Source organism: Rhamphochromis sp. 'chilingali' (assembly GCF_963969265.1).
Source record: "Rhamphochromis sp. 'chilingali' genome assembly, chromosome: 4".
Lineage (NCBI taxonomy): Eukaryota > Metazoa > Chordata > Actinopteri > Cichliformes > Cichlidae > Rhamphochromis > Rhamphochromis sp. 'chilingali'.
The window spans coordinates 41,176,571-41,192,266 of record NC_137948.1 but is presented as its reverse complement, the minus strand read 5'-3'; the positions used below and the strand labels follow the sequence as shown (position 1 = coordinate 41,192,266).

At 36.5% G+C, this 15,696-nt stretch overlaps 2 protein-coding genes and 1 long non-coding RNA gene across 5 annotated transcripts in view; 2 read left to right on the top strand and 1 right to left on the bottom strand.

Moving 5' to 3' along the window:
- Positions 1-15,696, bottom strand: part of LOC308395376 — a 291,287-nt gene that overhangs the window by 148,312 nt on the left and 127,279 nt on the right. The window lies entirely within an intron of this gene.
- Positions 644-10,413, top strand: LOC308394985 (N-acetyllactosaminide beta-1,3-N-acetylglucosaminyltransferase 2-like). 3 transcript variants are annotated; one of them, XM_080879635.1, is made up of 4 exons: positions 644-863; positions 5,480-6,299; positions 9,817-9,847; positions 10,312-10,413. In XM_080879635.1, exons 2-3 carry the CDS (start codon positions 5,480-5,482, stop codon positions 9,822-9,824), a joined length of 828 nt encoding a protein of 275 aa, XP_080735761.1. In that variant the 5' UTR covers positions 644-863; the 3' UTR covers positions 9,825-9,847; positions 10,312-10,413. The 3 variants fall into 3 exon arrangements, with proteins under 3 accessions (XP_080735761.1, XP_080735759.1, XP_080735760.1); XM_080879633.1 differs by lacking the exons at positions 9,817-9,847; positions 10,312-10,413 and having other exon boundaries at positions 5,480-9,283; XM_080879634.1 differs by lacking the exons at positions 9,817-9,847; positions 10,312-10,413 and having other exon boundaries at positions 5,459-9,283.
- LOC308395928 (uncharacterized protein) overlaps positions 10,284-15,696 on the top strand; it is a gene marked incomplete at its 5' end in the record, with an annotated part of 12,495 nt that continues 7,082 nt past the window's right edge. The window contains 2 exons of the mRNA XM_080880979.1: positions 10,284-10,868; positions 11,855-12,197. Coding sequence (XP_080737105.1) covers positions 10,284-10,868; positions 11,855-12,197 — 928 coding nt within the window. The remainder of the gene's footprint in view (positions 10,869-11,854; positions 12,198-15,696) is intronic.

The following is a 15,696-nucleotide window of genomic DNA, read 5'->3' as shown; positions in this document are numbered from 1 at the left end:
ACATTATAACAGTATAAAGTAGCTTTAAAGCAATTCATACTGTATATAGTATTTTGGAAGATTCTTTCTAAAATGTCTCGAGGATCCCTAAACCAAAGATAGAGATGGCCAAAACAAAGATTTTATTTATATATATATATAATATATATATAATATATATATATATATATATATATATAATATATATATATATATATATATAATATATATATATATATATATAATATATATAATATATATATTATATATAAAATATATAATATATATATATATATATATATATAATATATATATAAAATTATATATATATATATATATATATATATATATATATATATATATATATATATATATATATATATATAATGTCTGTTTTGCCAGAACAGCAACCAACAACCAGTGGTGAATCAAATCTTTTGTCGAGGGTAAGCACGGCCTAAACTTGTTTGATTTTTGATTTGCATACACTTTTGTTTCCATCCACATTTCCCAAATGCAAATTTCTCTCATATTCCCGGCTCTGAAACATTTTAAGTACTAACTGAACTGCCGGATAGTCTGTTGAGCCCGAAGCCTCTATCCAGCCTCTTGAGCACGCTCTTGAAATTAGGGAGGAGTCACTACCCGCAACACACAGGAAGGACGGACGCTTCTAGTATTAGCCTTGTTGAGGATGGTACAAAGGAGATATTTGCGAGGTTTGATCATCTCTGATAATTTACGAAGCGTCCGATTCGCACATTTTAAAGGGGATTCTGGAACGCCGAGGTGTCTAAAACGCGTTCCCTCCGCAGGATGAGGAAGGTGCAGGTGCCGAAGTAGTAGCCTGATGATCAGAGCTATAGATAGAGCGAATCTGAAAGGTATGTGTGTTACTAATTTAAATAGCTGCCAGAAATTTCCAGTCTTATGCGACATGAAAGGACAGCTGTGCGCTCTTCAAGTGAATGTCTGCGATCTAAAAGTAGGAATTAAAATAAAAGTGTCGTGAACTTTTGTTTTCTTTTTGTTTTTGCATTTTTGTTTTTCTCGAGCAGTGATCCTATAAAACATAGGTGGACAGATGTGTTTAACAATTTGCACATTATGGTCATTCTCAACAGATCACAAGTTCTACAGGGAGTGCAGAATTATTAGGCAAGTTGAATTTTTGAGGAATAATTTTATTATTGAACAACAACCATGTTCTCAATGAACCCAAAAAACTCATTAATATCAAAGCTGAATGTTTTTGGAAGTAGTTTTTAGTTTTAGGGGGATATCTGTGTGTGCAGGTGACTATTACTGTGCATAATTATTAGGCAACCTAGCAAAAAACAAATATATACCTATTTCAATTATTTATTTTTACCAGTGACACCAATATAACATCTCCACATTCACAAATATACATTTCTGACATTCAAAAACAAAACAAAAACAAATCAGCGACCAATATAGCCACCTTTCTTTGCAAGGACATTCAAAAGCCTGCCATCCATGGATTCTGTCAGTGTTTTGATCTGTTCACCATCAACATTGCGTGCAGCAGCAACCACAGCCTCCCACACTGTTCAGAGAGGTGTACTGTTTTCCCTCCTTGTAAATCTCACATTTGATGATGGACCACAGGTTCTCAATGGGGTTCAGATCAGGTGAACAAGGTGGCCATGTCATTAGTTTTTCTTCTTTTATACCCTTTCTTGCCAGCCACGCTGTGGAGTACTTGGACGCGTGTGATGGAGCATTGTCCTGCATGAAAATCATGTTTTTCTTGAAGGATGCAGACTTCTTCCTGTACCACTGCTTGAAGAAGGTGTCTTCCAGAAACTGGCAGTAGGACTGGGAGTTGAGCTTGACTCCATCCTCAACCCGAAAAGGCCCCACAAGCTCATCTTTGATGATACCAGCCCAAACCAGTACTCCACCTCCACCTTGCTGGCGTCTGAGTGGGACTGGAGCTCTCTGCCCTTTACCAATCCAGCCACGGGCCCATCCATCTGGCCCATCAAGACTCACTCTCATTTCATCAGTCCATAAAACCTTAGAAAAACCAGTCTTGAGATATTTCTTGGCCCAGTCTTGACGTTTCAGCTTGTGTGTCTTGTTCAGTGGTGGTCGTCTTTCAGCCTTTCTTACCTTGGCCATGTCTCTGAGTATTGCACACCTTGTGCTTTTGGGCACTCCAGTGATGTTGCAGCTCTGAAATATTGCCAAACTGGTGGCAAGTGGCATCTTGGCAGCTGCACGCTTGACTTTTCTCAGTTCATGGGCAGTTATTTTGCTCCTTGGTTTTTCCACACGCTTCTTGCGACCCTGTTGACTATTTAGAATGAAACGCTTGATTGTTCGATGATCACGCTTCAGAAGCTTTGCAATTTTGAGACTGCTGCATCCCTCTGCAAGATATCTCACTATTTTTGACTTTTCTGAGCCTGTCAAGTCCTTCTTTTGACCCATTTTGCCAAAGGAAAGGAAGTTGCCTAATAATTATGCACACCTGATATAAGGTGTTGATGTCATTAGACCACACCCCTTCTCATTACAGAGATGCACATCACCTAATATGCTTAATTGGTAGTAGGCTTTCGAGCCTATACAGCTTGGAGTAAGACAACATGCATGAAGAGGATGATGTGGACAAAATACTCATTTGCCTAATAATTCTGCACTCCCTGTAATTAAGATAATTGCATTTAATTGTTTTTAACACAAAACCAGGAGACGGCAAGGTGGTGTCAGGGAAAAATTTAGCTTGGCAGGGTCAGATGGTAGTCTGAAATGAAGACAGATATAAGGATTAAGTTGAAGAAAGAAGAATATTGCGCAGAGTTCAGGGAAGACTTGAAACAGGCTCTGGGTGGTAGGGAAAAGTTACCTGATGACTGGGAAAGTACAGCTGAATTAGCAGCTAAGAAGGTATTTATCCTTTGGACAGAAGAAAGAGCACAAACAGACTTAGTAGCGGAATGAAGTACAGGGAAGTATTTAAAGGAAGAGTTTAGCAACAAAAAAATGGGATCGTCAGGAAAACTATGTAAGTGGAAAGGTTATTGGGACGCTAGGCACACAGCAAAGGGAGAGGTGGTAAAGAAGAAGTCTCATACTGAGTTCGATGTGAGACTGAATACTAATGAAGAAGAAAAGGACTACTATTGATTTTCTTTAGACAGCGAGATCGGGTTGGGAAGGATGTGCAACAGGTTGGGGTGTTCCAAAAAGTTGATTCTGTTCATCTGGACGTAGCGTTTTCAGTGGGAGAAGTGTTTCATCACTCATTTCATGATGATGGATTTCCTCGCCTGTATGAATGAGAATGTACCAAGACAGGTTAAAGTGATTAAGGACAGGAATGGAAATGTGCTAACACGGAAAGCAAGTGTACTGAGAAGATGAAAGGAGTAATTTGAGGAGTTCCTGAATCAAGAAAATTAGAAAGGGTGATGTGCAGAGCTGTAGCAACTTCAGAACCAAACCATGAAACTAAAGGAAGTTGTTAAGGAGAGAGTTGATGATCAGTGAGCAGCCGTATGGTTTCCCCTTTTGTTTGCTATGGTGATGGACAGACTAGACGTTCTAAAGCCGTCTACCGACTACCGTCTGATGCTGCCAAGCTACAATTTTTGTAGCAGATGAGGTCAGACATTGTAGACTCCGTAGACTGTGATGTTTACACTGCGATCTGTAGTGAGAGTAGAGAGCTGTCAGAGGTTAGGTTGGAGAGGATGAGCTGGAAAAATGAAGCCACTAGAAGCAAGACAGAATACAAGTACCTGAATGAGATGGAAACAGGTCTGACAAGGAAGTTGTAAGGAGTAGAGCAAGTGAAGATTGATGAGGGTCAGCCATCCAAAGATCAGGACAATATTAGAAATCAATATATCAGAGGGACAGCTCAGGCCAGGCATTTGAGACAAAGTTAGAGAGGCAAGTTTGACACGTACAGTGGCGTGATAGTGGATATATTGAATAAGGGACGTTAAATATGGAGCTGCAAGGCAGGAGAAAAGGAGAGAGACCACAGAGAGCATTCATGGATGTACTGAAAGAGGACATACAGAGGACTGGTGCGGCAGAGCAGGATGCTATGAATAGGGTGAAATGGAGGCAGATGTTCCGGTAAAAATAGCACCGATGTGTCACTTATACTTTTAAAAGTAAAATTTTAGCAAAATAAACAGCATTACAGTAAGATGAATGATTCGAATTTTTAAAGAGTCTCTTATCTTGTCCAGTTTAACGTTTATTTATTTATTTTCAAATAAAAGCCTTTTGTATATTTTATTAAAATGATCTGAAGATAGGAGCATATTGATTGCAGTCTATAATTAGTGAAATGAGGAATGCTTTCATTTTGCTCTTTGCCTATTGGTTGAGAAGCTTGTATTTAAATAATACATAAATAAAATAGGTACTGTTGCAGCACTAAATATTGCACAATGAAAGTGGGAAGAGCAAAAAGGTTAGAAGGGGCCCAATGCTCCACACCTCTACAAGAGATTAGTGAGGAGGAATGTTCAGGAAAGAATAATGAGTTTTTGCATCTTTATAGACCGGACCAGCTACAAAACAGCATTTTAAGCCTAAACACCAGGAAAAAGGACTATTTTCAAATTGTTCCAATAGCTTGCAATTTATTTATTTTTACCAGTATTAAAGTAATAACATCATTATCAATCAAATTAGTAAGATCGATCTGGATTTTCACCATATTCATCAAATAAGTTTATCTTACTTAAAGGAGTTTGTGAATAATTAAGCTCACACGTGAACATACCCGACAGGTTGCACCCTCATTATTAGCTGTAAGCTGTAAATCAGGTTTGACTTCAAATGAACTTTAACAGACTGTGCGTTGGGTGTTTTGTTTTTTTCTTTGTTTGTGTTTTCCCAGTGTGATGAGCGTACACAGATGCATGCAGGTTTATTTACTACTCGAGTCTATTATTAAAAACTCACGCATAACCATAAACATTGACTGTTAGATCAGTTGTCTGAGTAATACATGTATATCCATATATAAGCTTTGTAAAAGTTGAAAAACACAACCTACCAAATATATACTGTAGGTGTACTACTACCAGAGAAACAGTGACATCAAGTGGTACATATGTAAATTTTATTTATGAGCAGGCAGTACACAGATTGGTGTCATGTGCACTGCTGAATTGAAAATGTGTGACTCCTGTCTGTCAAGATGAGCGGAAAAATGTTCGCAGGCCATTCCTCGAGGATTAGGAATGAAAATGGAGCTTTGTGTGCAGCCAGTCACAGTTCTAAAACAAAACCAGGGGAAATTAAGCTTGCCACTGGCCTGCTGTCACAGATTCGTTCAGTTTTACTCCTGTTCGCGCCTTCAGGCTCAACTTAATAGTCTCCATGTTTCCAAGTGCTCCTTTGTATCCTGGCTTTGTTGTAAGTTTGCCTGTAATGCAATGACACTGCAGATGTTTTTTTCTCTCTATCTTTTTGAAAACAGAATATCTTTTCTCATGTCTAGATGCAGAGGGGAGGCAGCGTGGCTCTATGTCGCCATAAAATAAAGGCTTTCTGCTACATGATGATGCTTAACGTCTTCATCTGTGTCGTGATAAGCGTGTCATGGAACCTTGGACACAAGAGAAGTGGCCATCACAAAGTTCACATCCCATCCAAGAGGTTTTGGAGTAAACACATACTGAATGAAACCTTCTGGAACAAGGAGCAGCAACGCTTGGATTTCATTTACAACCCCAACTTTAACTCTGTATTCTCCAGCACGTCACGCAACACACTGCCAGATTGGCTCAATGACACTGGACCTCTGGACCCGTGTGAACCGGACTACAGAGTGCCCAGGCAAATCTTTGACTACAACTCCCTACCAAAGCAATTCCAGGACTTTCTTTTGTACATGCGTTGTAGGACATACCCTATGTTAATAAATCAGCCCCATGTTTGTAGTGAAAAACCTTTCCTACTGCTGGTTGTCAAGTCTTTGATCTCTCATTTTGAAAGGCGGCAGACCATTCGTGAAACTTGGGGACAAGCAGGAGTCTTAGCCAACCAGACTGTGGTAACAGTGTTCCTGCTAGGCAACGTCTTGTCGTCAGACCACTTCCCAGACTTGCAGGAGTTACTGAGTCATGAGGCAAAGCTTCACAAAGACATACTTCAATGGGACTACAGAGACAGCTTCTTAAACCTAACTCTGAAAGAGGTCCTCTTTCTGGAGTGGTTTACCAAACACTGTCCTCAAGCTCGGTTTGTTCTTAAGGGCGATGACGACGTCTTTGTGAACACCTTAAGAATTGTTAACTATCTGGAAGGCCTGCCAGAGGGTGAGTCCAAGGATTTGTTCATAGGCGATGTTATAATAAATGCTGGGCCACACAGAGACAAAAAACTTAAATACTTTATCCCAGAGAGTGTGTTTGTGGGTAACTATCCTCCCTATGCTGGCGGTGGAGGATATCTGTACTCTGGGGAGTTGGCGGTACGCCTACACAATGTATCTCAGCAAGTAGTGCTGTTTCCCATTGATGATGTATACACTGGGATGTGTCTCAAGAAGCTGGGTCTTGTTCCTGAGAAGCACAATGGCTTCAAGACATTTGACATTGAAAAGAAGTATAAAGACAATCCTTGTATCCACAGGAACTTGATGCTGGTTCACAGCCGAACTCCACAGGAGATGTTAACAATTTGGCCCTTCATTGTCCAACCCGAGCTGGACTGCCAGTGAAAGCTTTATTAATGGCTGTTTGCAATACTGAGTTTGTCAGTCATTTTCAATCCTTCCATTCTATATTTTTCAAATCAAAGTTCAACAGGGTTGCTACTTTTTATTTACAGGATATGTGTTGCATTTTACTGTTTAATTTTATATGGAGCATTTTTTTTCTGAATCTGTAGTGTTCTCTGTCAGTCATGTTGAAAGAGACATTTGATTCTCATCTGATGCATTTTTAAAATTTGAGTCATTCAGTATGTTTAAAAACACAATAAACGATTTGAGAACTAACATGAAGTACAAATGAACATCCTGAAAATGAATGATGTTAGTACATTTTCCTGATTTAAAAAAAATGCATAACTATATGTTGATTTATATACAGTACTGATATCAGCACCTGCCTACAAGGTTGAAAAGTGAATTGCATTAGTAATAATATATCAAATCATTTCTGTTCATTTAATGACATGTATGTCTGTTCCATTCACAGATGACTCTTTGTGAAGCTTTGCCCCCAACATTTTTTTAATCATTAAAACATTCCAGTGTCTCTGAATTTTGTATGCTTCCTCAAGATGCAGCAAATTTATACAAAATAACGTATTTTATGTCAACAGTATAAAGGGCATACATTAACCTCACTCGACTAAAGTTAAAACAGATGTAATCTGAAAAAAACAAAGTCCAAAGATATTAAAGATATTAAATTAGCTTCACAAGCAAGTTCCACATAGTGAGGCTTTCTTTGCATTAGCTGTCTTGACAGATCCTGAAATCAGTATCAGATTTCTTTGGGAGCTCAGGCTTTCTGCTTCAGGCTCTGGGCACATACACAAAAGGAGCCATTTGATGTGCCACAAAAAATGTATCAGATGAGAATCAACTGTATCTTTCAACATGAGTGACAGAGAACACTAAAGATTCAGAAAAAAATGCTGCATATAATATAAACAGTAAAATGCAACACATATGCTGTAAATAAAATACAAGAGTAATGTGCTGTTTTGTCACTGATCCAGGTGACTTGTTTTAGCTTGAGTTATATTTATTTTACCGCTCTGTGTGCTCTTGGTGTTGCTCTTTATTTCTAACACAACTTCTAACAGCTTTGTATTTGAACTCTGAAACTTTGATACATTTAATCAGTAAATGTTACTCAGTGTGTTCAGGTCTGATACTCTTCTGTAGCCTAATAAAGAAGACATTTAGTTTGTAGTCAGATGAAAGTGAAATAAATGTTATTGATTGGAAATTATTGACCATAAATCATCTACAAATGCAACAATTCAATTTTCTAATCTATGTTTTATTAGCTGCATTAAAACAATGTTAAAGAGACTTGGCAAACAGACCAAACTTTTATACAGTTTTTGCAATTGAATACATGCATTACACATGACACACCGTTTGCACTGCTGTAATTTCACAACTGGGCTTCATTTAGTGATGTGAGTAAAGTGAGGTTAAACAGATTGCATATACAGATACCTTCAGCAGAGAATCTATAAAAGACAAGAAACATTCTTTAAATAAAAGTATTATTGATCATGTGATGCTTCCCGCCAAATTTAAACTGAAATTCAGAACTTAACCTGGAACCTGGTATAAGTTATGCGGTAAGTATATGTTACCATGGTGATTTATGCAGGCAAAAAGAAAGTCACCTTCATAACAAAGAACACTCTTACTATAAGCTCAACATAGCTCACTACTTTGTTGATATTTGTTGTTTAATGGATGTGTTTGCTGGTAAACAGTCCAGCTGTTATTTCTGTTTTCATCCCACTTTTATTTGGTCAAATCCCAATCTTCACCACTTGCAAATAAAATGAACAAAAGCAGGTAACTCAATAAGGTAATAGAGCTTGAGCATCAAACTGTGGCTGAACGTTTGCACGTGTATAAAATTTAGACCTACATTTTTAGATTTGCAGATGGTGCTACATTTAGTAGATGAAATAATAGATCAGACATTGTCTGAATAGCACTGCTATTACTCCAATATAACAGCCGTGCCACAAAAAAAAGAAACAAAAAACATGATTATCATGTGCATGTTTGCTTTTACATTTTCTTCTTAATACACATTTTCACTTTTCACACATCTGAAGGCTCTTATAATTCAAAGCATCATAAAAACATGGATAAAAGCATCAGGGAAAATATAAGCAGGAGTCTTATTTTTAATATCACTGCATTTTAAATGAATTGCTTTGCAGCCTTAACTGACGTGACTAAGTTAAAGAAATGAAATAAAACTTAAAGTGATCCGACACTGGGTGTTGCTGTGAATTCAGGTTTATCTGACAGAAACATGACACATATTTTCACAGACTTCCATAATTCAATTTATGAAATATTATTTTAACTGTTTTTCTTGCTTATTTGTATGTGTGTATTTGAATAAGCAGTAAAGTGAGTTTGGCTCATATGCAACAATTTTCCATCGTTGACTGAATAAGGATTAAGTTTTTTTGACATTGTTTTAGCCATTACCCCCACCCATCTGCTCCTCACGCTCAATAAATGAAAACTGTCTCTTGTTATTGTGTGTTGTTGTGGTAAATTTTAAACTAATCTGTATTTGAATGTCCGACAATAAAGTGTTCTAATCTCATAAATTATAACATGTGATTTTTGGCATTTTTCTTTTCCTGGAAAAAATGTAAAGAAATAGTTTATGAAACTCAAACACAGCAAATATCTGTAGCAGATAAAACCCCTAAATAAAATAGGTGCAGTGTCTTCAGCTTTGTCTTTAAAGCAGAAAGCACCAGCCCAATAATAAATATTACAGTGCCCTCTGCTGGATAAAATGGATATTACTAGCCAGTAAAAGGAAACTTAATCAACTAACTGATGCAATTCACCTGCAGAGACAGGAAAGGAAATAGCCGTTGAACTGAATCTGAGAGGATCAGATTGACTTTGTTGCTTCCCAAATTTCAGTAATTTAACTGCATACGAAAATGAAACAAACAGCCGTCATAAACTTCAAGTGTGTGCTGCTCATATTTTTGTTGACATTTGACTGTAATGCACAGGTAAGTTATTGTGCCTCACTGATAACCTCTTTCGGATTTGTGTTAACAGCTTAATTGTGTATTTCTTTCTGTCTTTAGGTGAATGAAGAAGATACTGAGCAGCCTCCAGGTGAGTCTGCAAATGTTTAACTTGGGATTTTCTATGTTTATATGTCATTTTGTAAGTCTAAATGTTTCAGCCTGTGCTAACAAACTGATTTTAGTTTCATAAAACCTGATCACCAACGCACATGCAAACTTTCTTATGAAATATGACCATTATATTTGAGCTAATTGGATTCTAAATAAACTGTACCTCATTTTGGTAGTTTGACATCGCCCATATGGATTTATGGGAGAGCCTTCCTTATACAGGTTAATATTTGATTGTTTTTATTCAGTGTGAAAGTGAATGATGTTAGTATATTTTCCTGATTTTAAAATATAAAAATAAATAAATAAAATTAAAATGTTGATTATATACAGTACTGAAATCAGCACCTGCCAACTAGGTTGAAAAGTGAATTGCATTAGTAATAATATATAAAACCATTTCTGTTCATTTAATGACATATCTGTCTATTCGGTTCACAGAAGACTCTGGAGCTGAAAACACTTTCTTTGCCTTGCGGAGTTGTCACCGGTTGCTATACAGTGACAGTGGTGAGTTTTTCTCCCCGGACTACCTATGCTCCAATCCTCCCCTGTGGTGCAACTGGACAATCCAGGTGGATCCGAGTAAAAGGATTCATCTCTACCTGGAGGATTTGACCCCTGATGACATCTGTAACCTCAAACAGGACCAAATCCACATTGACGAGCCAGTTGGAGATTTAGCGGGACACAAAGTCTTACAGAAGTGCTGGCAAGAGGCCAAATACACCACCACCTCCAATATTCTGTATGTAGTGCTACTGATTAGTGGCTGGCCCAACCCCCTGTACAGGGGCTTTTATGGTCGCTACCAGGCATTTGGATCGCCAGTCATTTATAACCCAGGGGAAGGCTTTACAGAGACAAGCAATGAGTCAGAGACATCTCCTGGGCTGATGGACTTCAGTGAATCTGGACCAGGTACAAAGAGGGAACAATTAGCAAGGATGACTGAGCTACCCACGGAGCCCAAGATGCCTGCAGACACAAACACTTGGGTGAGTGGACACAGTGTTAGTCTTAGATGCCTTACGCTGCCTGGCAATATTTCTAACGCTGGCAAAAGCTGCATATTCACTATTAAATTTAAGAATGGGTAAAAAGTAGTCAACGTGTCAATGTTAACGCATCATTACGATTAACGCAATTAAAAGTTTTTTAACCCATATGGAGCACAGACTGGACAAACTGCCCGAAATGCGTTGACAGAGACATTTCAGGAATTTTGAGGCCTTCTGAGCTCCAGATGGGTTAATTGCCTTAAAAATTGTAATCTTGTAAATTGTGATGTTGGATTAATTGGTGTCAACGCTGACAGCCCTAGTAAAATTACTGTCTAATGTTAAAGATTTCACTCACTGATTAAAAACATGTAGAAAAAAGTTTAGCAACTTCTTTCAGTCCCTCTGCAGTGTAAATCATTTAGGCTTTTTTCTGCACTTTGTTTTGATTTTCTCTTTAATAAATTAACCTTCTAAAATATATATATTTTTTAAATGTCACATTTCATAAAATGTGACATTTTTTTTTAAAAAAAGTCACATTTTTTTAACTTAATATATTTCATACATTAAGTGAGGTCACGTGATTACTGTGTGAGTTAGCATTAAAATCAAGGCTACATAGTTTTCTTTTATTTTCCCATCATTCATATAATCTATGTAGCTCAAGTAACAGTGATATAGCTGTTTGGTTAGCTGTAATGTGACAACTGAATTTAATACAATAGTGAATTACACATAAATGTAATATGATTACAATAAGATCCAACATACATTACTTAATCACCAAATTGCCATACTGGATACTGCTCAGGAACTTAAAACATTAATGGTAATGACCCTATATGTCAAAAGGAAACCCAGAGAAGTATAAACAACATGATAAAGACCAGGTAATCTTGCAAAAATCTGCAGTACTTGTTTTTTATTTTGCTTGTAAATTCCAGAAAACATTGTAAAACTCTTTGTCTGTCCTTCTTCAGGTGGATGAAAACAACCCTCTGTCCTTGTCTGGGAACTACACGACCATGCCAACTGCATCAGTGTCCACCCAAAGGACCTTCAGATCAGGGAGAGGTATCACTCACACCCAACTAGAAGTCACCACTGACACTACAACAGCAAAACAAATGAATGAGGAGGAATCTACTGTTGCAGAGGATGAGACCACAACTCTGAGCTGGACAGTGAAGGAGAACATAACAGAGGTCAGTCAGACCTCAGTCCAGCTTTCCCCATCCTCTGACAGACAAGAAATACAGCACGCTGATCACACTCATCCTCAGCCTAACATGGTGGAGCCACTGTCGGACCACAGAGCGAACTGTGAGTACATTTGAACACAGACACTCTCCTGGATCTTTCAGGTACTCGTCTTTTTTGTATTGACTAACTGTAATTATATCGCTTGATATAGATATTTTATTTTTTTATTTTGAATCTTTATTTTGAACATGTTGAAAAAGTATAAAAAAAATAGAATTAAAAGAGACAAATGAACAAAGCAAACAAAAGGAAAACGAGCAACCACAACTCCAAATAACGTCCATGTTCAAAAAGGAGCAGGAAGAAGCATAAGCTTATTTAATCCCACCCCTTTTCCACTATCTAGTATCAATAGACTACAGAAATACCTCCTTGCAATTACATTATGTTATGTGTAATTTTTTTTTTTTTTAATATATACACATATATGTTTCTATCTATCCATACATACGTATATACACACATACGCACATATACACATTTTCAATAACCCCATTAACACCTCAAGGATACACAACCTACAATTATTTATTTATTTATTTTTATATATATATATATATATATATATATATATATATATACACATACACACACCCATACCAACAAACCCGTGCATGCGCACACACATGAAAATATTAGACAAGAACACCCTATCAAATCTCTACCTTTTCCCTGTACCCTGTAAAAACCATATCCTTAAACCGCTTTTTAAACTGCGCCATGCTTGGACATTGCTTCATATCTTTACTTAGTCTGTTCCACAGCTTCACTCCACACACAGAGATGCAAAAACTTTTTAATGTTGTACGGATACGAGGATGTTTTAAATTTAATTCCCCCCTCAAATTGTATCCCCGTTCCCTTTTAGAAAACATTTTTAGAATATTGTCAGGAAGCAGGTTATTTATTGCTTTATATATAATTTGTGCTGTGAGAAAATGAACCAGATCTGTGAATTTTAGAATTTTTGATTTTAAGAATAGTGGATTTGTATGATCTCTGTAACCAGTTTTATGGATTATCCTTATGGCCCTTTTTTGTAATATAAAGATTGATGATAGCGAACATTTGTAAGTATTGCCCCAAACCTCTGCACAGTAATTCAAATACGGTGCAATCAGGGAACAATAGAGAATGTGGAGTGATTTGTGGTCCAGAATGTGTTTTACTTTACTCAAGATTGAGACACTTCTTGAAATTTTGTTATGTATATGATTTATATGAGACTTCCAGTTTAATTTATCATCTATAATCACACCAAGAAACTTATGTTCAAGTACTCTTTCAATTTCCACACCATCTACATGAATCTGCACTTGTGCATTTCTAAGGGAATTCCCAAATAAGATAATTTTAGTTTTACTTAGATTTAGCGATAGTTTGTTCCTGTTAAACCATTTTTTAATTTTGCACATTTCTGAAGTAATTGTATCCAGCAGCTCCTTTAGATTCCCCCCAGAACAAAAAATATTTGTGTCATCTGCAAATAATACTAATTTTAATATATCAGATGCCTTACAAATATCATTTATATAAATAATAAATCATTTTGGACCCAGTACAGAGCCTTGTGGAACACCACAAGCAATGTCCAAGCATGATGAGGAATGGACATCCAGCTTCACAAATTGTTTCCGGTCACTTAAATAATTTTTCACCCATTGCAGTACAACCCCCCCTTATCCTGTACCGTTCCAGTTTATTAATTAATATGTCATGATTGATTGTGTCGAATACTTTCTTGAGATCCAGAAATACTCCAGCTGCATACTGTTTCTGATCTATAGCATTCGTAATCTCCTCAATTGATTCGATTAATGCCAGAGATGTTGATCTTTTTGATCTGAATCCATATTGACTGTCAGAGAGTAATTTATATTTATCTAAGAATTTGTCTAATCGTTTATTAAACAGGTTTTCTAGGATTTTGGAGAATTGTGGTAGTAAAGAAACAGGCCTGTAATTTGTGAAGTGGTGTCTATCCCCGGTTTTATACAGCGGCACAACTTTAGCTATTTTCATTTTGTTTGGCACTTTTCCCGTCTGAAATGATAAGTTGCAAATATATGTTAGAGGTCCTACAATTCCTTCAATGACCTTCTTGACGATTTTCATGTCAATATCATTACAATCAGTAGATGTTTTATATTTACACATGTGTACAATGTCAATTATTTCTTTTTCCTCCACTGATGTGAGGAACATTGAGTTAGGGTTCCTATCAATCAGGTTTTCACTACATTCTACTGATGGCAGTGACTCAGGAATTTGTTCTGCCAGTTTTGGTCCAATATTTACAAAATAATGATTAAAGCTGTTGACCTTATCAGCAGTGTTTTCCATAATATTGCCATTATCGATAAAGTATTGTGGATAACTTTGTTGTCCAGAATTATTTTTAATGATACCGTTTAAAACATCCCATATTCCTTTCATATTCTGTTTATTGTTGTTCAATATTTTACTATAATACTCCTTTCTACATACACGTATAATATTGGTCAACTTATTTTTGTATTTTTTATATTTATTTTCAGCATCTTTTGTTCTTTGTTTTAGGTATTCCCTATAGAGTGTATTTTTCTTTTTACATGCATTTTGTAAACCCTTAGTGAGCCAGATATGTTTAGTTCTTTGAAATGAGATCATGATCAACTAAATTTTCAATGAACATTTTCAGGTTAAACAGCTATTAAAATTTGAACTTGCTCTTTGATTTTCTAAAAGAGCTGTACATGATACATACGTGAGTAAAAATAAGTTCCACATGTTAAGTGTTTTCCTGTTATAACCTTGTAATTAAGGCCCCTTCAACCCTAACACAAGAATTGACTGTATCCAGAAAGTATTGCCAGTGCTTCACTTGTTCAACATTTTGTGATGTTATAGCCAAAATAGGATCGATTCATTTTCACCTCAAAATTCTACACACACCACAAAACAATGCAATGACAAAGTGAAAAACTTGAAATTCTTACACTTTAATAAAAAAAAATGGAAAAACAAAAATGGAACATGTAGATAAATATTTATAGCCTTTGTAATGACACTCAGAGGTGAGCTCAGGTGCATCCAGTTTCCAATTATCATCTGCCAGACGATTCAACAACCTTATTGGAGTTCACCTGTGGTAAATTTAGTTGATTGTACTTGATCTGAAAATAAACTATATAGTTGATTTTTATACTTTCATGCTTTTTTCCCTCTTATTTCTAAATTTTGTTTTGCCATGTTTTATTATATTGTATTGCTGTTATTGTTTGTGCTATTGTAAGGTGACCTTGAGGGTCTTAAAGGCGCCTATAAATACAACTTATTATTATTATTATTATTATTATTATTACAGTGCATGTGAAAGAATATGTCAAAATGTGGGATAAGTGATGCACTCTAGATACTTTTGGATGTACTATAAAGAAATGGGGCTTTTTTGCCGAACAAAAGCGCACACAAATAATCTATGTGGTCGAGTGGTGTTGAATTATGTTAAGTGTAGATAAGCACTGGGTTACACAACTGGTTCATTCGTGGGAAGTCGGAGAGGGGTTTGGTTTTGTTT